General features: G+C 46.9%; 1 protein-coding gene across 1 annotated transcript; it reads left to right on the top strand.

The window, feature by feature from the left end:
• The first annotated feature begins 17,711 nt into the window (after positions 1-17,711).
• LOC149361298 (uncharacterized) lies at positions 17,712-18,290 on the top strand. Its single transcript, XM_089568046.1, has one exon. It carries the CDS (start codon positions 17,712-17,714, stop codon positions 18,288-18,290), a length of 579 nt encoding a protein of 192 aa, XP_089424172.1.
• Positions 18,291-22,980: the final 4,690 nt, after the last annotated feature.

The raw sequence follows: 22,980 nt of genomic DNA, 5'->3' as shown, positions 1-22,980 counted from the left end.
TTGCAGGCTCTGCACGAAGTGGCTTATCAGGCGCAGTACTGGCCACAGTCGAAGCGGTGGTCAAATGATTGCTTACGGGTGCCCAAGACAAAGATGAGTGGTCGTAAGGAATAAAGACAGCGCCAGGACCATCAACGATGACGGAGGATAAAGCTAAGTGGCTCCAGGTTCTTCCAGCCTCAGCCGCAAAAATACTGTCACTTTTTAAGTCGAAAGACTTTTATTGGTCATAAGTAGCGCGGATAGGATGCGTCACGTTTTCAGGGACCCATAGCTGATCGACAATCCTATGTACAGCCATCCAACGATCCAATGCGTAATTAATTCGTAATCTAGCAAGCCCAACCATAATACATAATCCAACCCGGAATCGAACAAGGCACGAACTGTGAGTGAAGGAATAAGCGAAAATTGATGTCTAAACAAGAACTGAACCCGGGCCTGTGGCGTGCGTAACAGATGATTTCACGGCGCCACGATGGATCGACGTTTTTCGGCGGAGTATAGGCGTGTCTAGTGAATGCAGACGTGTTTTAAAACCGTATCTTCTGTATGAAGTAGGAACGACAACCAAGGGTTTTTTTTTTAGATCCAAATCTACGACCAGCGCTTGTTACATGTGCTGCTTAACCAACTGAGATAGAAGGAAAAGCAATCACCAAATTACCTGAGTTGGAATAACACTGCATGAAACGAGCATGGTCATGCGTTTGGATTCGACCATTGGGAGTTGTTTATCAGTATTTATAAAAATGCGTTATAATGCTAACTCAGTTCTCTTCTATAATTAGGACTTGTCTTAAAAAGCAATCCTCCATAATTTGCCTTCTTTCTATGGCTACTAGCCTCTTTCGTATATATTATACATCCTAAAAAGCCCTTCGCTTTTATGCCATTGCCTGCTGACGCTCGTTTAAAGAGACTCGTAAAGCCAGTAGGGTGTTCAAGGAAGAATACTGCGTTTAGATTTTATGTTGCTACATTTGTAAATGTGCTTCACTCCTGAATGCACTGTCGTGGGTGTTTTTAGATGCATTCTTTGGTCAAGTCTTTTAAATAATGCAGTCTTCGTGCAGGTAATGATGTTCGGAGCTCTCTATAATTGACTGTTGACGCTACTTTTTTTCTATTCTTATGTTGTACTGAGCTTTTGAATGCTGTTTCTCTTCGAAGGATTCTGATACCATTAATTCAGCAGGTTTTTAATGTTTACGCTTGAAAGTCTGCAGCTGATGAGAAACGCTAGCCGATTCAATCCTATTACGCAGTGCTCCCATAATACTATGCTTGCGTTGCATGTAGGTTCTCTGTAGTCACTGATTATCCCCTGAGTTGGTTTGTATTCCACTTCTTTGGGAACCTTGGGCCTGTAGCTATCTCTTTAGACACTTGGTGCTGCCTTCCCTCTGGCTGCTGCGTTTACATCTTGTGATTCAATGCTTCCAGTGCTGTGCTGAGTTCAACAGTGTATTGCATGTAAGCATTATTTCTGACTCGTAGACCACAGTTTTCTCTTTGTCTTAGCTTTCACCTTTCAACTTTTGCTACTTAGAGACAATATACAGGTTGTTTCATGTAACTTGCACCAAGGTTTAAGAAAAAAAAACGCACACCGGGTTTGGGTGAAACCAACCACGTATTCTTCCCTGCCGTGCGGCGCTCCTCACTGTATGTTTAAAATTCCACTCGATAAGTTAATTAGCTTACATTATTTGTTCAATAATTTTATTAACTTTATTTTCAGGTGCGTTTCGTGAAGTTGTAGAGGGGGTTATGAAACGACCCAGCAAGTTTTTCGTATCTGCGTTCTCCTTTTTACTGGTATTTAATGAAAGCCCGCCAAAATAATAGCGCTGCCAAGCGCGTCCTAAGTGATCCAAGCGTGCCTCCCCACCGTCTCGAAGTGAGCGGCAGACGCCGCTTCCAGCAGTCTTTAAAGTGCGTCAGCACACCGTTCTTGAACGTAGAAAGCGAGCGCCGTTATCTGTGATAAGTAATAAGCAGGTCATCGACAACAGAAGTAGGAGAACCTTTTATTCAGCCAAAACAAAAAGAAAGGAAAGAAAAGCAGTGAAGCCGCGTATTTCAAGGTAGCCTGCGTTTTTTTTTTTAAATATAATCTCGTACTCCTTCAAACTGCGCGGCGCCGCTCCCGTTGGCACGGTCAGTGCGCACGTGACGTTCGTACAAAACGTTGTTCGGAGCGCTAGAATGTGGTAGCCCTTGAGGACAGTCGCATGTTTTGTTTATTTTTTTTTTTTCATTTTTCGCGAGCTTTCTTTAAATGTCAAGAAAAAAGACCACGTATAGGAGATACGTTCCCGTTGAAAAATGGATTAGTTCTTTCTTATCACCACTGACAACTTATGGAAACGCACGTTACCGTAAAGTAATACCAGATAATTTGCATAATTAATCTCAACTAATTAGCTAACTAAAAGGAACTAAAAAATAGGAGGAGCTCCACGCGACGAGAAACAATATGGAGTTCGCTTTTTCCAGTAGTCTGGACGAGAGGACAGTTTATTAAATCGAAGTCGCCAGTGTAGGAAAAGCATTGGGATAAGGAAGCTCTCGTAGTCAGGCATGGCAGAGGTAGGGCCCGGACATGAAGTGACTGAACGGGGAAGTACATGGAGGCCAGACAAAGCCTCTAGAGCAGAAGCGATGCATTCGATCAAAGGAAGAGTTCAGCGATTGCGATTCCACCGGCTAAAACTTGGGCAGAAAGGCTGCATTTCAGAATAGGAAGGTAGGTAGGGTTGCCGGTGACGGTCAGTACGGTATGATGTGGAACGACGACATTACGCTGAAGGACAACGTCCCTGATTGGGTAAGTCACGCAGGAGCCATTGGGAACGAGGGGAAAGGGGGACATTGGAGCATTGACTACAGCGTCAAGCGGCATTCGATTAAATTCAGCGGCCCGTAAGCGGGGTGGCTTGGTATTCATTTTTTATTTATTTAATTAATACAATACCTGCAGGGCCCCAGTGCGGCGTTACAGAAGGGAGTAAAACTCTAGTTTGAGTGAGTTGCTTCATGTTGAAAGAAAAACTGGTAATGGCGCAAGAAACGGGGACATAGATGGCACGCAAAGACAGGACTGACGCGTCAGTCCTGTTTTTGTGTGCCTTCTGTGTCCCCGTTTCTTGCGCCATTACCAATTTTTCTTTCAACAGAAGGGAGTGGATAAAACAGTGAAGCCAATGCAGCAAAAACGAAAACAAAAAGTAAATGCAAAATCTTATGTAATACAGCAAAGAAAAAAAAACGTAAGCTTGAACCAAATACAAATCAGACTAGCTAACAAATCAGCCTAGTCAAACACATCGTTTTCGACGGCATTTTTAAATAAACAGGTGTAAGAAATATCGGCAACCAAGATGGGCTGGAGGTTCCAGTCGCTTGCCGTCTTGGGTATAAATGAGTTAAAATATACATTGCTTCGGCAGTATGGAATGCGTACATTGTGGCGATGATCTGCGCGAAGTGATATGAATGATGGTTCAGATAGAAGATTCCGATTTACCTGATGATTGTAGTAGTAATTCTTACAAAAAGTTAGCGTTCGCGCGAGTTTTCTATGAAGGGAAAGGCTGGGAATTCAAAGTATTTTTAATTGCAGTTACACTAGCAGTGCGGGAAAAGGTAGACAAAATAAATTGGGCGCTACGATTTTGCACTGACTCAGATTACTAAGATTTTCGAGTCCCGGGTCCCACACAGAGCACGCGTATTTAGGCGAAAGCCTTTAATGCCTCATACTGTGGTGACCTAGACGTGTTACCAAATGTGTCCGCGCTTCAGATTGGTCGAAATGCCCGTGAAGTCACTGTGCGCGAATTTTAAACCGGGCCAATTCTACTTTGGCTAGTAACCATGCGACCAATTAAATTGATGGTATAGTGATGCTCCAAGTAAGTAGGACTGAGTTTAGTTAATTAGTTAATTAACCAACTAGCCTATTTAACCGATTAGGAAATTGGTCGGGTTGGGGTATCAAACCAGGGTCTCCGGAGTGCCAGACGATCATGCTAACCACTCCGCCATGCCAGCTCGATGCTTTGGAATGAACAAAGGCACGTCTAGTGAATACGGTGTCTTCGTTCATCCCCATCTTCATCCCTTCCCTTACGGCGGGGTTCAGGTGTCCACCGAGATATGCGAGACAGATACATTTCCTTTCTTCAGAAACCAATTTACCGACGAGCAAGGCGTAGAGCCCAACGGGCGATAGCGTTCTGTGGACTCCCTGGTAGCGTTGCAAGACGCTGTTCCGTTCCGCTCTCAGAGGCGAAGCTTAACATCTTAACCACACATCAGTGCCAGAAGCAGCAACACTGCGCTCAAGGCTTTCGCCTTACCGCACATTAGGTCAACAAAGTGCTGCCTCATTTTTCTCTAATTTCGATCTAACTAAGGTTTTATTGAGTAGCATGTTTAAAGAAGATGGAACCATGGAAAAATTACGACTCAAGTAGCCAAGGATGCGTTTAGCATGGTCAACAATATAATCGGCGCTTTCCGAGCAGACCGGCAGCTGCAACCGAAGAAGACCTGTGGAGCAATCAATTAGCGTTGCTTGGATTGTTTAAAAGTCGATGCCAGGAATCGCATCGTGGAGGCAAAGGACCAAAAATGGATTTCAGCGATGGCAGCAGCCCTAGCGTCGCCGACACGAACGGCTGAGGAAACTGCGGTGTCACAGCCTTCATCATACGACGGCAAAAGGCTGAGCTCAAGACAGACTTAGGTGCCAGTGCTAATCAGAGCGGAAACTGGTGCATTATTCACGCAGATATCGAGAGGGCTACGGCGAGGAGCGAGGGTCGGGAAAGGATTTTCGGGCCGGCTCGTAATGCAGCATCACCTCCGGGAGCTACATTGGTTAGTTTTTCCAGTGAGAGCCAGGGAATGGTGGAGAGGATGGGCGTTGAGGTTCCGGTGAACCGGAGCGGTAAACCTGATATGAAGGCCAGCGTCTGGACCTGCGCGGAGTGTCGAATGCACGTCGTAACTCAGCACGGGAAGACATTCGGCGCGGTCCGTAGTCAGCACGACGATCGTGATTGCAGCTGGGTCCATACCCGAGGCGGGCTAGGTTAAGGCGGCGCAAACGAACGGCTGCGGCAGTGGTGGGAAATGTGGCCGACACGCGAACAGGTGAAGCAGATTGACCGGTTGTCCGAGGTTTACTAATCCACAGGATTACGGTAGCGGTAGCGCGGCGGAATGGTCGGTGAAGCAGCAGCAACTAAAGGAGCGGTGGAAGGCGAACACAGCGACGGAGAGGGTAGGCCAGAATTGAGGCCCGCTCAAGCAGCGCCTGTAATCGAACTAATACTGGAAACGTATTGGCAAAGGCCGGTTCTGCAAAGGATCAGAGTGAGACCATCCATTTGCAACATTGGGCCGATTGCTTGTGCTACCGAACTCCTTCACAACGATGGCTTGGATCGGACCAGTCGTAGCGTCGGTCGGCTGACGGGTGAAAGTAACGAAAGTCACAGCCACGGGAAGAAATAAGGGGGTGTTTAGTAAGCTCAAACTGCCGACGTGCCTGGAAGACGGAGTCGACCATTGCGCAGTTTTGCACAGAAGATTAAAACCGTCGTCAGAGATCCCCTTTAGGATGTGGCCAACCTTGTGTGTCTCTGACATGGCGCTGTCCACTTTAGGGGAGAGGGCTAGGACGGCCTAAATGCAGGATAGGTATGACTCGCTGCACGAATGAGCTTAATAAGCAAGGTCTTTTGTAGCGCCGAGCTCGCGTTCAATCGACTTGTCAAAGGAGTCCCGGGGCTTCGGTGATAGAATGATAAAAGTATTGAACTTAAAAGTTTTATTTTCTCAACTCAATTTGCGTTGAAGAGAGATAATTTGTTTGCCCCCTGTCTGATGATTTTTTTTCAGTATGCATCTTGTTTTGGAATGTTCGCCCCTGTCCTAGTCGCCCATACCAATCCGCAGTAGGTTAAGTAGAGAGGATAGGCGCACTTTATATTGTAACTTTACTTTTGTTGTTAACGAATCATGATATCGAGTCAGTGCCCCAGTTACACCTGAAAATTTCTTCCACATAAATTTGTTCCAAATAAACACGTTAATCCCAATTAAGCTAATTCACGAACTGAATATCTTAATGAGCGTGATGAAGCTGCTGTGCTGAGTACACGGCTTTATTCTTGCTTTAAGGTGTGTTGGATTAACCTTCAGCATATTTTCGATGCACCACCTGTGTAGCTTATCTTGTTAATTATTGTGTTTTGAGATTTGAGAAGATTTTACAATGCATTTCTGTTTTTGAATTTCATTTTTTTTGCATTTCATCAGTAAATACACCGGATTAAAGAAATAAATTAAAGATATGGGCAAGAACAGGGGTAAGGCATTGCAAAACATATCTCATTAGTTTGAATTGAATATTAATAAGAATCAAGGCTTAGCTATTTTTAGATTTCATGACAGTTATTTAGACTTTGCACTCATCTGCTGGCTCAAGGAAACAGCTACTGAGGAAGTGGTCTATTAATAACCCAGTGCCCGCGATCGCCACCGAAGAATCTTGCGCACTGGGGCTGACGTTTACGAAACTGTTATTAAAATAATAAGCTCTGTTTAATAGAGCTGGTAATTATAGAATTTCATTTTTAGCGGCAAGAGACTGTTTCTTCCACCACCTAGGATGCTATATAGTACTTTCCAAGCGGAATCTGGGCATTTATTGACGCGTCAGTCAGCATTGTCTTGTATATGATCTTAGCTTGTCATATATGTACTCAAATATCATGAACTTAGCATCATTGCCGTTGGCAACGGTTGTTCCAAAAAGGAAGGACCAATTATATTCACAGATGTCCCACTCGAATAATTCTAGACGGTCGTCAGTTCTACATTATACTACGTATAGTTTATGTTCAGCAATTTAATTACTTTCTCTTTCCAGTAGGACATGAAAACCAGGAAGTCATCACACAAGTCAGAAAGCTCAGTACCAGCATGCGCAGCAGCTCTTTTTCATTTGAAAATCTTCGCCTTCTCGAAAGGATGGGAGTGGAAGAATCTCGCTGTAGTCATCGACACAGCTGGTTGCGCGCTGGAAGCAGAGAACTTCTGTTCTCAAAAGGTCCCTTCTGAAGCGAAAGGTCACGGGAAGAATTCCGTCGACTTGTAGAAAAAAGCGCATTTATAGCGTATGTTGTGCAGTCGTCCGGGGCATCGGGCTTCAAGCTGTAGCACCTGCGATAAAAAGGCTCCCGGATTCAATGCCAGCGGCAAGATTGGACAAAAGAGAGGAAACAGCGCAAGTTGGTTCCCGTAGAAAGAGCAGAGTACCACCTGCTAAGTAACCAATTGTCCCTAACTGCTCTGCCTGCCGCCACTCAATTTTCGAAATACATAACATGAAATGGCTCTGCCTTTTTTAATGATGTCCAAAACATGAAGGATGCGCCGAAACCTTCCACGGGGTTATTTACTGCTCTTAATGGGTTACTGCCAGAAAAGCACGTCTGTGTTCTTCGAAACAATATCAGTAGTGCTGTCATTACCTGCCTGATCTTGGTTCCGAAAAAACTGTTCACTCAGGGAAACTATTTCTCCTGGATAGTACCGTCATTCAACTAGCCGAGGCAAGAGCGAAAGTGCATATGCCATACTTCACTGGCGAGGCTACAACGCATTCAATTAACCGCCCCGCGCACAACTTCGCGCACGTATCAGGGAACCTCACGATTCGAATCGAGAGTTAATGGACGTGCACATGAACCACATTGACACAGCACCAATTTCTCGAGAAAAGTACTCTCGCGGGATACTGCAATGCGGTGCTACCACCGTTGTAAAGGCACAAAAGGACAAGTTATCCCAGTTGCAGGTGGCACCAATCCAGTGCTGTGACGACACAATAGACCAATTAGGTGAGGAGGAGCGGAAATATGCAGTACCTAAACGGCTCTTCCCTGCGCTCATTATGGAATTCTGGTCCGGCAGGGGTAACACAAGCTTCTTGCGTGGATAATCAAATATCCTTTACCGATATTGCTTCATGACAAGTGGGAGCAGTTCCAAGTGAGTTATTCTTCCGAACGGGTTGCCATCTACCTCTCCAGCCCTTCCTCGCGCATGTCCGACATAGGCAGCCGATACGTGGTCCCTCTGATGGGCTTCGAGACACGTTACCCAGGGGATATCGTCCTTCCTACCATTGACGCCGTGCGCGCTGCGGAAGCGCTCGTCGTAATGTTTTTCCGAATAAGAGGAAATCGTGACCCACCAGGGGGACACGTTCACCAGCGGCCTCCCCACGTCGCCTTAGCACGCGACGAGAAACGGCCATGTGGCGAAATTCAATGGATCTCTGAAGACAATGGTGGACTCAATGTGACAAGGAAAGCATACTTATTATGATAGGCGTCTGGCACCACTGCTCCTCACATGCCATTAATATCTGCAGGTGAATCTTGCGTTCTACCTTTTCCAGTTGTTTAGGAACGCGACATTGCGAGCGCCACTGAGAGTACTCAAAAAGCTGTGCACAACTGAGAACACCTTGGTGAAACCCCCTCTATGTAAACCTACATCATCGACGAGAAACTTCCAGGAGAACGCAAGCAAACTTGCTCAAGAGCCATTGGAGCAAACACACCAGAAACGAAAAAGATACTATGACCGGAAGGATCGTTCTAGAAGGTTCATTCCCACAAATGAGATTGCTATTTTGCTGGCTGCAGACTCAAACAAGCTCCTTATGCAGTGAAAATATCCATACCACGTCCTTGAAAGTTAAAACGACCTTGTGTAGGTAGAGTGCAAGAAGAAAAATTAAAGGGGTCACACAAACTCCGTATTAAAGGGACACTGCACCAGTTTTAGAGTTCGATGAGCTTCAATGCGGCCAATGATTCAGGGTTGCAAGTTAAGTTTCAGAAATATTGTGGCGCCAGCTTTTGTAACAGTGGCGTTATAACTGCTTAAAGCCGGGAGCCGGTTCAATCTTCACCGCAGTGCACAGCGCCGAGGGGGGGGGGGTGATGAAAGTAGCAAACGACAGGAGTATGACAGACGGTAGTGTCGTCAGGGTGGGGGTCGAACAGATTTCCACTCTAGGAGCCGCGTGCACCTGGCTGAACTGTTTGCCGCCAAACATTGCAGAGCGGTAGTTTTCTTGTGTGCCGCTTCTTTTCTTCTCCGCAATCTTGATACAAGATTTTAGCGTCCGTTAGAGCGTTTTTGACGAAATGAACGACCATGGCTGGATTCTGAGCAGCCTATCGCTGCACGAACACTAGCGGCAGAGACAACATCGCGTTTCATAAGTCCACAAAAGAACGCAAGCTATCATTGCAGCGGGTCACTGGCGACATCAAGCCACGCAAATTTTCAGTACTGTGCTCAGACCATTTCCTCGTGAGTGACTACCATCATTGCAGCGGGTCACTGGCGACATAAAGCCACGCAAATTTTCAGTACTGTGCTCAGGCTATTTCCTCGTGAGTGGCTACCACCAAGTTTGTCGATCATGCGTTCCTTCGGGATCCGAGTGAAGTTTGTACGACTGAACTGCACTTACCAAAGACGAAGTTTTTAGGCCTAAGCAAGAACGCTAGGTCACAAATGCGTGCGACAATAATAGAAATGCAGATCCACACTGATGCAAACTCCCCTCTGTTCTTTCATAATATTTTGATTATGTTGTGTTGTACAAAGCCCATTTTCTTAATTTCAGATTCCTGAAGAGCGTCTAGAAAATTCGGACTCCGGTGCTGCTACTCCTCCAGCCTCGCCATGTCCAGACTTGGCACCTGCAGACTTGCCGCCTCTAGCCTTTTATAAAGTCTTGTCATCACCAGGCTTGCTACCTCTAGACCCGCCCCCTGTATGCTTGGAACCAGTAGCCTTGCTGCCTCCAGCCATGCCGCCTGCAAATGTTCATCGTCAGGCTTGCCACCGGCAGCCTTGCCGCCTTCCTGCCTGCCTCCTCCAGGCATCCAAACAGCTGGCATAAGATACAAATGTTGTTGAAGGACTTGAGCTACACTGACTGCTTTGCAACAACAGACAAGTGTGTTCAAGTGGTAGCGAAGCCATCAACACCTTGCTAAGGCTCACAAATTGTATGGAGCAAAACGTGTGGTCAGATGATTTCTCTCTGTATTTAGTAAAACGAACTTTTCGGCAAGTTAGTTGCTAAACTTAGACATAACTGCAGCGCGAGCGAAACAACCACATAGAAACAGAACAGGCTCAAGACACGGTGAGTTGTGAGTGCAGCGTTTGTCAGTGTCTTGAGTATGTTCTTTCTCTCTCTGGTTGTTGTGTTCGCGCTGCAGTTGTCTGTGCTCTTTGAATGTCCGTCTAGTTTAAATGCAATTATGTTATGCCCTTCCCCCACTGCTCATCCACTATTTCTTGCAGTGAAGAGGATGCAGCGAGGGATGCAGTGTGATTGCTTAACAACCTACAATTGTTCATAGTTTCCACTAATATTTTATACAACGCAGATTAACCAGAAAAGAGGCCTGAGTAAACTGCGGGTCTTATGCAGCTCAACCGAGAGGAACGGAATTCATTACGTTTAAAAATTGCCATGAAAGTATAAATCACACAAAAAATGCTTGTTCCAGTTATCTAGGTTGGTGGCAGCATGATAGATGCTGTTGTGCAAGTCAAGGTGGCTACAGATTAATGTGTGGACAATGACGACAGCTGTAACGACAGCGAGCTGACTGTTGATCTGGATGAAGCCTACAGTCTGTTGGCCGAGTTCAGGTATGTATGCAGCAGGTTACTTATAACACTATGCTTGCACTATCCCATGTGGAAATTTGGTTTTTTGTTACAAGGCATGAGGAATATATAGGTGAGCTAGTACCATGTTTTTTATGTATGTTCTACTGTTCACAAGAAAAGCTGCTCCATTTGTTCCAGCCATGACGATCCAACTAGGACTGTGTGAGGGGAAAAGTCCCCCAAGGAGCCTCGAGCGTCCTCTGAGGTGGGGCCCCGGAGGATCCAGAAAACTGTCCCAGACCGAGCACGTCTGTAGATGGAACAAAAATAGTTTTACTTAAAAGCAAGCAGTCATTGGTGTGCATAGAACCGTGCGGCCGAGGGTCGAGTTGTGGTTCAGGCGGGGGAATCCGCTGTCTGTCGCTAGAAAAGCAGCGGGCCCAAGCACCACCGCAAGCCTGTTCCCGCAGAGGCCGGGAATCGGACGCTGAGCACTCGCATCAGTATCTCCGATGAAGCACCAAAGAGGAGACGGGCCGCCCAGGTCTGTACACCTGGGCACGGCCAGGGAAGCACCTTTTCACGGCAGCAGGTGCCAGCCACGGGACGGCAGGCACGAACCGACAGCAGCGCCGGCAGGATCTCCGGGCCGGCAGCACCTGCCTGTGTCCAGTATGGCGCCCGCACTGCGAGGCAGCAAGAGGCAGGCGGGAGACAGGAGACAGCAGGCCCCTGGTGGCGCTGAACTGGGCGAGGACGACTTCCCCAGGCCTGGTCAACCGGGTTCAAAAAGCCATTCAGCTGTGACCTCGCCTGTTCGTTGCCCGAGCTCGTCTCCTGGCACCGCTCGCGCCACGCCTCGTGTCACTTCTTTTCATTTTCCCTTTCCTGAGCGAGCGTCAGACCGCCGCTAGTGCTACAGGGCGCTGGTGGCATCACAAACTGTAAGGGAGCCCACTCAACCAGCGCTCTAGGTGAAGCAGGTCAAACTGCTTTTCCAAACCTGCCTCACCTGCCTGGCACTACGCACTTTCAAAATGAAGTGCAGATGAGCATTAGTTGAAGTCTACGCAGTATGTCCAGCAGGCCGCTTATTGTCCTGGAAAAACCAAGACGCGTTTAGATAGCAGCCTGATGTGAATTTCCAGCTGTCGGAATCCATTTTGTTCTCGGGGAATAACCCCGTAGCCTCCAGACGGTGAAGCAGAGAGCATGCTTGAAAATTCAGCTTAACTCCGGCCTGCATTTGACGCTGTAAGTTTTATGCAGCTGGTATTTCATTCAGGAATTCATTGGAGACGCTTAGTGCTATGCAAAATTTCTTACAGGTTTGGAATGAAAAACAGGCGCAGCTATTCGAGGATGCCTCATATAGAGGACTGATGTTCGCTGGACATGGTCGAGCCGACTCGCCTGCTTACAGGGCAAAATTTGGGACGTACTCTATGCTGGACGCGGAGAAGAACAAAATCCTGCATTTCGATCTCGTCGGGGGCCGTTCAAACTTTCTATATAGTCTGAGGACTTTCTAGTACCTGATAAGATTTCTTAAGCTAAGGTAGTTGCACGGTAGCGAGATCTATTTCAAGTTGCTCAATGGGTACATGCTTCGTGGTGTCGTTAGGTACAAATTTGCACTGTCTGTTTTGCAGTCGAATGAATTTGCTGGTAGTTGCCACATGGAGCTCGAGGAGCTAAAGAACTGCTTAAATTCCAGGAAGACCAAGGATGGTGCACTCAAGTGCTTTTTACTGACCAGCACTCAGATGTTAAAGCCTTTATGAGGAAGCAAAATGGAAGCATCAGCCACGAGTTTGATGATTGGCATGTCGCAAAACGTACTGTGAAGAAAATGGGTTCCTCATCCAAGTACGTCGCTACATTTTGTAGGGGGCGCATTAACTTTTATTGTAAAATCTGCTTCCAGGTGTTGCCAAGAAGATAACCGCTGCCGCAAACCACACTGCTACCAGGAACTTGGGCTTTGGGGGAAAGCCATAGAGAACCACTCGTATTGGGCAGCAGTGTCAGGTGACGGATATAAAAACCTGATCGTGACCAAGTGGACGTCAGTTTTCAAACATATCAGAAACGTATCCGTCCACGAGAGTACCCTCTTCCCTGCATGCCTGCATGACGAAATTGCACCTCAGCAATAGCTCAGTGAAGGTATGTGGCATTCTGGTCGAAGAAGATGAGGAAGATGCACTGTTCTTGCCATGTTGCTGCTTCGAAAGCACTGCTGCTCATGTACGACAGCGCCGTACCATACTTTTTTCTCTAAATTTTCATTTTCATATGAATAACAATTTATAATAAGCAAAACCTCTGATATCTTAAGTTGTATTGTTAATGCAATTTGACAGAGGCAACAACAAAGCCGCGACGTAAAGGCAACAGCAAAGTTGGATGCGTCACAAGCAGTGGCTCCTAGCACGTGATCATCTTATACCCAGTAGACTGGATGTTCATTGTAATGTTCAGTATACTAATTAGAATACAGTTCGAGAGGCCATTCTTGTAATCATTTAGCATATCTTGCAGGACGCACATGTCACGCAAAAGAGCCCCCCTGCAATGCACACAGAGCCAGTGCTGGATATTTCGACCAATTTTGTCTAGGATTTTACCATTATCAGCTCAATAAGCTCGACGTGCCTACTTAGTGAGCGTTCACCGTGAATTTTTTGCATTCCTCATGCTGCTCACGCGATACATGCCGCAGAGCACAAGATGAAAAAATCTGTCAAAAAATTTTAGCTATCTGTTGAGCATAGCAGGACTGAACAGCGCACAAACGACGAGGACACAGAGAAGAAGCGACAAGACACGAGCGCTGACTACCAACTGAATAGTTTATTGAAGTAACGTGTATATGTACAAAATAACATTCTGACAACTAAGTGCGCATGGTTCGCAAATAGGATCAGTGTCATGAGGCAGCTTCGTCTAGATACGCGATTTCGCGGGGATGAATGATGGCCGATGGAATGCTTACGCACGTGTCAGAATTTTGGTGAATGAGGTAGGCTTCTTTTAATTCTCTGGTAACTTTTTCTTTGTGCTTGTACAAAGCTGATGTATGTTTAAACAAAGGCATGCAAGGAGAGTGTAACGGGGGCTTATGGCTGCATTCCTTACGGTGCAGTGCTACGTTCGGTGAGGGTGCTTTTATGCTTTTAGTTTTTATGCTCACATAGCCTAATGTTGAGACAACTTCCTGTCTGACCGGTATAATTCTTGCCACATGACAATGAACTCTGTATACAACCCCTTTTGCGCACGGAAGAAAAGATACCTCACGTTTTACCTGGCATTTTCCATTTTCTGCACGGCTTTTCTTGTCATCGATTCTTCTTTTTACTTTCGCACAAATGCTGCCTAGCTTAATGGGCGCAGAAAACATAACGTCTACTCCATACCCATGTACTACTTGTTGTAGGCGATGCGACATATCATGGGCATGCGGTATGATCACGATATTTTTCTTTTCCTTTTGACGGGTTGTTTCAGATGCCTGTCGTTTGGCAGAAGCCTTAACTTTCTTCAGGACCTTACTGCATGCCAGCAAGACCGCATCGTCAGGGAAGCCTGCTGATGTCAATTTTCGCACCTGCTCTTTAAAGCTGTTCTTAATGGCATGCTCGCAGGAAATGAAGATTGCCGAACCTATGCATGAAACAGCTATGCCACCCTTAACTAACTTTGAATGGCCGAATTTAAAACGGAGCAAAGACTTCTTCGATTTTGGTGCATACATCCAAGAAATATATCTTGCCCTAAATTCAACCATAAATCAAGAAACGGAAGCATATCACCGGACAGGGCTTCAAAAGTGAAGTTTAAATATTTTCCACATTTGCGAAATATCTCCAGAATGCCTTCGACACATTCCGAGATGTCAGGCATGCTTACGAAAAGAAGCTAATCGTCGACGTACCTGAATACCTTTTTTACAACGGCTGGTAGGTTATTTTTGATGGCCTCGTCAACATAACACGGATAAATTTCGCGCAAAACTGGCGCCACACTTGACCCAATGCACACGCCAGTTCTCTGTAAGTACAATTTTCCTTCGAACTGAAGAAATGTGGACTGCAGGCATATGGACAACAGTTCCAGAAAAGATTCCACAGATATGCCGACATTGCGGATGAAGTTTTGCTCATCGTTATCATCTGTTATACATTTGCGAACACATGCCAAGAGATGATCATGAGGAAGTGAATAGTACATGTCCTGAATGTCTATGCTGAAGGCCTTACATGCACCTGGGTTGTAGCATGCCAAATATTCCACAAGAGCACACGAATGTGACACATGGAAAGGATCATCGATTGTCAGTGCGCCAAGGTTTTTCTGCGAAAACTTTGACACCGCAAGCTGCTACGTATTTCGTGCAGTGATAATGCATCGAAATGGAATCCCCGGTGTTGAGCATAGAAACAAAACAGACGATGTGAAGAATAAGCTACTTTGGTGCAAAATTCGCCATGCTGTTCTGGCGTTCACGTGTTTGTGTTCTTGAAGTCGAATCGTAGTGAAGAAATATGCTGTGTAAAGCCATAATATCAAAACTGCTTATGAGACGAACAGCATCTCTTTCACAACATTTGCATTTTGCGCTTCGGTTGTTTGCCAACACAAATATCTATTCTTGTTTAGGATTTATGGCGCAGCAACGGCAGAGTAGTTTGCTCGTAACGCCTGTATCTCGTATGTTCTGTTTTGTTAAACAGGCTGGCGGACGCTCTTTTCATAATCAAATGCATTGATAAAGCTGAATACCACTGCGACCTCCAAACCGTTAGTGGCTGGCCTGCAAAAGCTACCTACAAGGGACCAGACGCACGGGCTGAAAAAATTTCATACAGTGCTGCTCCATTTTACCACAGTTTCGTGAATACTGAAGCTTTAGTATGAAGGCAAGGTCATTCATGTTGTTTTTTTCATCACACACTGTGAAGTAGATTGACATCATTTCTATTTATAATGTATGTAGAGAAAGAGCAGATGGAATTACTACACATATAAAACCACCAATTTCTTCTATAATTGTCCGCGATCTACTGTGAGCACACAGTGAAAAAAACTGGATAGCCCAGCAATCAGCCATATCAGAATTTTATTTTTGCATGTTGGCATGGCCCAATTCTAATGCTCTCACTGCCAAGGCACCACAGTTACCAAGAAATGTATGCAGATTAGATGCTATACCACAGCCTCTATTTATTTCTCGGTCAAATCGTGCTACACACCTTCAGCGGTGCACATAAACACCTAGGTTGCGAATTTGTGAGGCATGTCTTTAGATATGACTTAGGGTAAAAGAGTTGGGCAAGTTGTTATGATTTTAACCTAAAATTACTTTGCGACAGGTGGATACAGGAGAACTGGATGTGGCAGTACTGACTAGCAGCAAGCACACATGCACTATGGCAACATGGAAATATATGCACGATAGGAAAAATGAAAGTAAAAATGCACTAATTGCTAACAAGAGAGCTAGTTGTCGAAAAAAAATGCTGTTTCTTTTCTGATGACCTGGATATCTGGCTAGTGCATCTGCCTGCAGTACAACAGTGCGGCACATTGGGCTGGTTGGTTGACATACATCTTGCAGATCCAGCGCAAGGAAAATGAGGGGTAGCACTAGTGCCGTCTGTTTTTCACTGTCCTTTGTTACGCTAAATTTGCAACACATTTGCTCGTGTTTTTTAGCAGCATAGAAGACCTTCACAATTCGTAAGATTCTCCATTCTCCATACGTCAATAGAACAAAAGTGTACTCTAAAAAGGTGTGTAGCCCACATTTTTGCAGCTAGGCTTACCGGTGTAAGTACGTGTCTGCATTTACCGCGACAAAATGCGTTGACTCTGTAACATGTTATGAATACAAGAATGCATTTTGAGTTCATGTTATAGAACATGTCCCTGGTATGTAATGTCACTTCGCAGGATGTGTATTGCCCTGTTTTTACACCAAACACCCAAATACTGGCTTGCGCTGTCATGTCTACTTTCATGCGCATCTCTGGGGCTTTTGCAGTATTGAAAACTTAGTGTGTTCATTGTGAGCATGTGGGAATCCTGGCTTTCCGCCGTCACCTTTGCGCGGCGTGCCGGCCTCCCGCGTTGTTTCTCCTCTCTCCCTTGCTCCCGCCTCAGGCGGTGGAGAGGCGGCTGGGTGACTAATCACTGTCATTTAGCCACAGCTCCGCCCCGGCTCCCCAAGGGCCTTTGCCATTGGCGCCTTTTGGCGGGAATTTGGGACCCGCTTTGGGCGGCCGCGCACCCCGCGACCGTCCGAGCGGGGCCCAGAGAGAGATCCCTCCGAGACAGCGTAAGGTGCGTACGCTACTGTTTGTCCGTGCCGGCCTTTGTTGTTCGGACCAGTGCTTACTCGAGCTCGCCCGTACGTGTCCTCTGACCTGCAGCGGCTCGAGCCTGTCCAGCGGGGTCCAGCGACCTCCGACAGGCGTACCTTGTGTTGATTGCCCACTCTCTCTCGCAACCGGCCCAACGGTCGACACGAGAGAGAGATCACAGCACTGCCGCGGGGACATTCTCCTGCAGCGGCGTGCTAGCGGTGCGCATTACTCGAGTCGCTTCGTGCGCGCAGCGGAGCCTTGCTCCTCGCGCGCCCCCGGGACGGGGTGACGATTGAGTGTGTGTGTACTGCTGAAGGACGACGTGAATAAACGTCTCCTTTGTGAGATTGGAGGCTGTTGTGTCGGTATCTGGGGCGCGACACGTGCGTGTACCGCTGTGTGATAAGATATATCTGTCTGTTCTGCGCATGTGCCGGGCTGCTGAGTATATGTATATATGCGTGTCATGTGCTGTACTCGGGGGGAGTTTTTCTTTCGAGCTGCCAGTATGCAGCACTGTGAATAAAGCCGTTTCGTCAAGCCTACGCCTGCTTACTGGGAATGCAACAAATTGGCGACGAGGATGGGATCCAACCCGAACTGAGAATGGCATTCGCAGTCGGCAAGCTACCGGAGTTTGATCCTGACAGCGGCAACTTGGACGTCTTCATCGAGCGCTTCGAGTTGTACTTCACAGGGAATGGAGTGGCCGAGGAGAAGAAACTGCATCTGTTCCTCAGCGCCATAGGAGAAAAAGCGTATGTGACGCTCCGAAGCCTGCTTCTTCCAAAGACGCCCAGCAACTCAACTTACAAGGAAGTCGTGTCGGCTCTGCAGAAGCACTACACTCCGAAGCGGTCTGTGGTGAGCGAAATATATGATTTTAATCGAAGGAAGCAAGGACCTCAAGAATGTGTCGCGGAATTTGTGGTGAAGCTCAAGCAAGCGGCAGCCTCATGCGACTTCGGCAGCTTCCTGGAACAAGCCCTTCGGGACCGCCTGATTGCTGGTCTACACTCGGAGGCGATACGTTGCCGGCTGTTGGCCATGACCGACACCGAGCTCACCTGGGACCGTGTTTGCAGCGTCGCTACGGCCATGGAAATGGCAGCGAGAGACACAGTGGCAATGATGTCGGAAACCAGTGGGGAGCACGCGTCAAGCGGCAGTGATGTCCCCTGGTAGAGCAAGTCGTCGACGGCGTACAGCTGTCACGCCTCCGACCAACCAAAAAGAAAGGATACGACTCAAAGGACTAAATCGAATTGTCATCGATGCGGTGGGCGGCACGCACCTATAAGTTGTCCGTTCTTGAACAGTGTTTGTTTCAAATGTCAAAAGAAAGGCCATGTTGCTAAAATGTGCAAAACTAGAGTTGTGCATCAACTAGAGCAGGAATCGTCGGACAGTGAACTTCTGACCCTTTGCCACACCGACAACCGTGCGGCCAGTCCTGCCATTGTAGTCAGTGTGCAGTTAAATGGGGAAAACGTACCCATGGAGTTGGACACAGGAGCAGCGGTTTCCGAATGTCGGAGGCAGAGTGCGCGAAGCACTTTCCAAACACCGAGCTCAGGCCAGCAGACGTCGAACTGGTTACGTACAATGGCACGCCTATTGATATCAAGGGGATAATTGATGTTGTAGTGAAGTACTACGATCAGTGTTTTCACTTGCCTCTAGTAATTGTTAAAGAGATGAAAGGCGCCAGAATGCCTACGTTGTTTGGCAGGAACTGGCTGAGTAAAATCAAAATTCGGTGGAATGAAGTCATGCATGTGCAGCCACTGACGAAAGAAATGCCCTTGATGACCTTGACCGAGAAATACCGCGAAGTGTTCGAGCCTGGCTACGGTTCGATAAAAGGGTTCAAGACGAGCATTGTAGTTAAGGAAAATGCGTCCCCTGTATTTGGTAAGGCGCGATCAGTGCCGTATGCGCTGCGAGAACGGGTTGAGCAGGAATTGGCTAATTTGGAAAAAGCTGGAGTCATATATAAGGTGCGCCACAGTGCTTGGGCGACACCACTGGTGATTGTTCCAAAGAAAAATGGTGAGGAGCTTCGGCTGTGCGGTGATTTCCGAGTCACGGTAAATCCTGCAATTGAGGTTGACCAGTACCCGCTCCCTCTACCAGAGGACATTTTTACAATGTTACAAGGCGGGTCCGTTTTTTCCGTTTTAGATTTGTCGAAGGCGTACTTGCAGCTGGAATTAGACGAGCGAGCGCAAGAACTGCTCACCCTCAATACACACCTCGGCCTTTACCGGTTCCGACGCTTGCCATACGGCGTAGCCTGCGCGCCAGGAGTGTTTCAAGCCGTTATGGACACAGTCCTACACGGGCTGACTGGCACAGCCTGCTACTTAGATGACATTGTCATCGCTGGAAAAGATCAAAAGCAGTGTCATGACCGATTGGAGCAGGTGCTCATACGCCTAAGAGAACATGGCATAAGGGTCAACACTGCGAAATGTAAGCTGTTCCAGCAACGAATACGATATCTGGGCCATGAAATCGACAGAGATGGATTACATCCCACAGCTGATAAAGTAGCAGCCATAAAGAACGCACCAAAACCTGGAAACGTGACCCAGCTAAAGGCTTTTTTGGGCTTGATCAATTTTTATTCAAAATTTTTGCCTAATCTGGCTACAGTTCTCGAACCCCTGCATAACTTGTTGCGCAAAGAAACTGCATGGCACTGGTCGCGTCAATGTGATACTGCCTTTAAGACTTCTAAAGAGATGCTGACTAACGAGCATGTTCTGGAGTTGTACGATGTCAAAAAAGAAATACAACTAACATGTGACGTATCCGAATATGGTCTTGGTGCTGTACTGTCGTACGTCGTGGACGGGAAAGATAAACCAATTGCATTTGCATCCCGGTCACTGTCACCTGCAGAGCGCAAATATGGCCAAATTGAAAAAGAAGCTTTGAGCATTGTTTTTGGTGTGAAACGGTTTCATAACTACCTTTATGGTAGAACATTTAAGGTGTTGACAGACCACCAACCACTAACCGTACTCTTCGACCCGAAAAGAAAAAGCAGTGCTGTGGCAACTGCTAGGGTGCACCGTTGGTTTGTGTTCCTCGCAAAGTACAGCTATAAGATAGCGCACAAGCCCGGTACGGAAATTGCCCAAGCCGATGCCTTATCTAGACTTCCTTTGCCAGAAACGTCAGAGCACACTGAAGACATTTTTTATTTTTCTACACTTGACGAGCTTCCTTTGACGGCAAAAGACATTGAACGCGAAACAACGCGCAATACGCTGCTAACTGCGGTTCGCGACATGATATGGCATGGTTGGCCAAAATCTGTTTCTCAGGAACTGCAGCCTTTCTGGGCTCGACGTTTCGAACTTTCTATTGAAGCGGGCTGCATTATTTGGACAAACAGAGTAATCATTCCGGAGTGTTTGCGCAGTGTTGTACTAAACTTGCTGCACGAGCAGCACCTTGGAATCACGAAGATGAAAATGGTCGCAAGGTCAATGGTGTGGTGGCCAGGTATCGACGAAGCATTAGAACGAACGGTGCGAACTTGCCACATTTGTCAAAGTGTTCAACCTGCAGCACAATCAGCGCCTTTGGCTCCCTGGAAAGTGTGCGAGCACCCTTGGGAAAGGGTTCATCTCGATTTTGCGGAGAAGGAAGGAAAAATGTTCCTTTTAGCAGTTGATGCCTATAGCAAGTGGTTGGAAGTGAAGGTGTGTACAACGACGACGGCAGCTAAAACCGTTGAAGTTGTAAGATCCATGTTTGCTGCTCATGGTCTACCTGCTGAAGTTGTAACTGATAATGGGCCGCAATTCCGTGCCGCTGAGTTTGAAAACTTCCTGAAAGCAAATGGAGTAAAGCACACTTGCACCCCTCCGTACCACCCACAGTCGAATGGGTCGGCGGAACGGGCTGTACAGACTACCAAGACAGCACTGTTCAAGCAGTTGCTGGAGGACAGAGAAAAGGGAACTACAAGAACCTTGCAGCACAGAATAGACAACTTCCTATTTTGTTATCGAACAACGCCGCACACCTTCACCGGAAGGACACCGGCTGAATTGTTTTCAAGAAGACAGTTACGAACCAGATTTTCCTTGTTGAGACCAAAACTGTCCAGTGAAATGACAGAGAAAAGCGAAAGGGTGAAACAGGCTGCAGATAAGCGAAGAGCGAAGCCGCGATTCTTTGCGACTGGTGACCGGGTGCTAGTGCGCTCTGTGCGTGGTGATTCGGTGAACTGGCGTCCTGGCAAAATTGTGCGTGTAAAGTCTCCCACTACGTATTTGGTTGTCATTGGAAACAAAGTGCGTTTTGTGCATGCTGATCATTTGCGACATTCCGTTCTTGATGATGAAAAAACAACTGAAAATGAAATATGCCTGCCACACGCATCAGAGGTCGCCTCTCCTCCGATGCCTTCAGCGCAGCCTCAGGTGGCACCCAGTCCTTTGGGCCGGTTGCCATCTGAAAATGAACCCATTTCATTAAGAAGGAGCAATCGGGAAAGGCGACCTCCTGAGCGTTGGGGCTATGACCGTTTTTGATCTAGTAGGGGAGGAGGTGTTGTGTCGGTATCTGGGGCGCGACACGTGCGTGTACCGCTGTGTGATAAGATATATCTGTCTGTTCTGCGCATGTGCCGGGCTGCTGAGTATATGTATATATGCGTGTCATGTGCTGTACTCGGGGGGAGTTTTTCTTTCGAGCTGCCAGTATGCAGCACTGTGAATAAAGCCGTTTCGTCAAGCCTACGCCTGCTTACTGGGAATGCAACAGAGGCCTATTTCTTTGCGGCGAACCGCTCTCCTCCCAGCGGAGGTTGAGTGCGCTGCAACGGTGTCCCAGTGTGTGTGTGGTGACGGCTGATCGGGGCCCTTGGCTCGCGCGAAGTTCGAACCCGCGGTGGGTGGTGGCCTGTGTCCACTTAGAAACCCACAAGCAATATGTCTGCTATTTCGCGATAGTTCATAGAAAATGTCAGTCATCGTTTATAATTGCATCAACTATACGTGACTCTTACAGAGCCCAACTAGCAGCCTTCCACTACAATGAAAATAGTGCAATAGATCAGGCTGTCACGCAGGATGGTAGACAAACGTGGAGCCTAGGGCTCCCAAAGGTTACAGCAGGCACAGCGACAGGTCGTCCTGTGAAGGGGGAGCCCACCCATGGTAAGCTATCTTAGTGTACTTCATTTCTGGTGTAAGCGCCATCTCGAATGCTTTGACGGGATTTGTCACTAGAGTGCTCAACCTCAAGGAGGGTCCTCTCTGTAGAGGTGCCACCACCACTGAGAAGCCAGTATCCTACGGTGTCAAAGGGTGAGGTTGTTAGACAAAGGAAGGCAAGATTTAGTTCACTGTGTAACACAAGTGTAGACACTAAGTTTTTGTTTCCGTGTTTTCTTTCTTTTAAACGACACGTTAGACATTAGAATGCATGTATCACCATGTTTCATTCGCCTGTGACTGCTGGTTAATTTGTAATTGAATTTCTTCTTGACACTATCGGTTTCGTTAGCCGAATTATGACTGTGACATGTAGCATGTATTGAGACCATGTCAGGATTAAAAAAAAACTGAATATATCTGTGTGGTAATGAAATAAAGCTATTCATCAGTGGTTATCTTTAAGAGAGAAACACGCAAGTACAATTAGGTGTCTATAGTCTTATATTGGTTTGTCCAGTGTACATCATCCTAAACTTTATACGTGAAACAATCCTGATAGCTGTAATATTTATCGCTGTTCCCACTGTTGACTGCATAGGATGGCAAATAACTTTCACACTTTGGTCACAAGTCTCATGTTTCTTAGAACGTAAACAGTGTAGCATGCACTGAGCAGATGATCTAAATGAGTCTGG

The sequence above is a fragment of the Amblyomma mixtum genome, chromosome 2, assembly GCF_055824585.1.
Source record: "Amblyomma mixtum isolate Tamu chromosome 2, ASM5582458v1, whole genome shotgun sequence".
NCBI lineage: Eukaryota > Metazoa > Arthropoda > Arachnida > Ixodida > Ixodidae > Amblyomma > Amblyomma mixtum.
The sequence above is the reverse complement of the archived record's forward strand: the minus strand, read 5'-3'. Positions and strand labels throughout refer to the sequence as shown.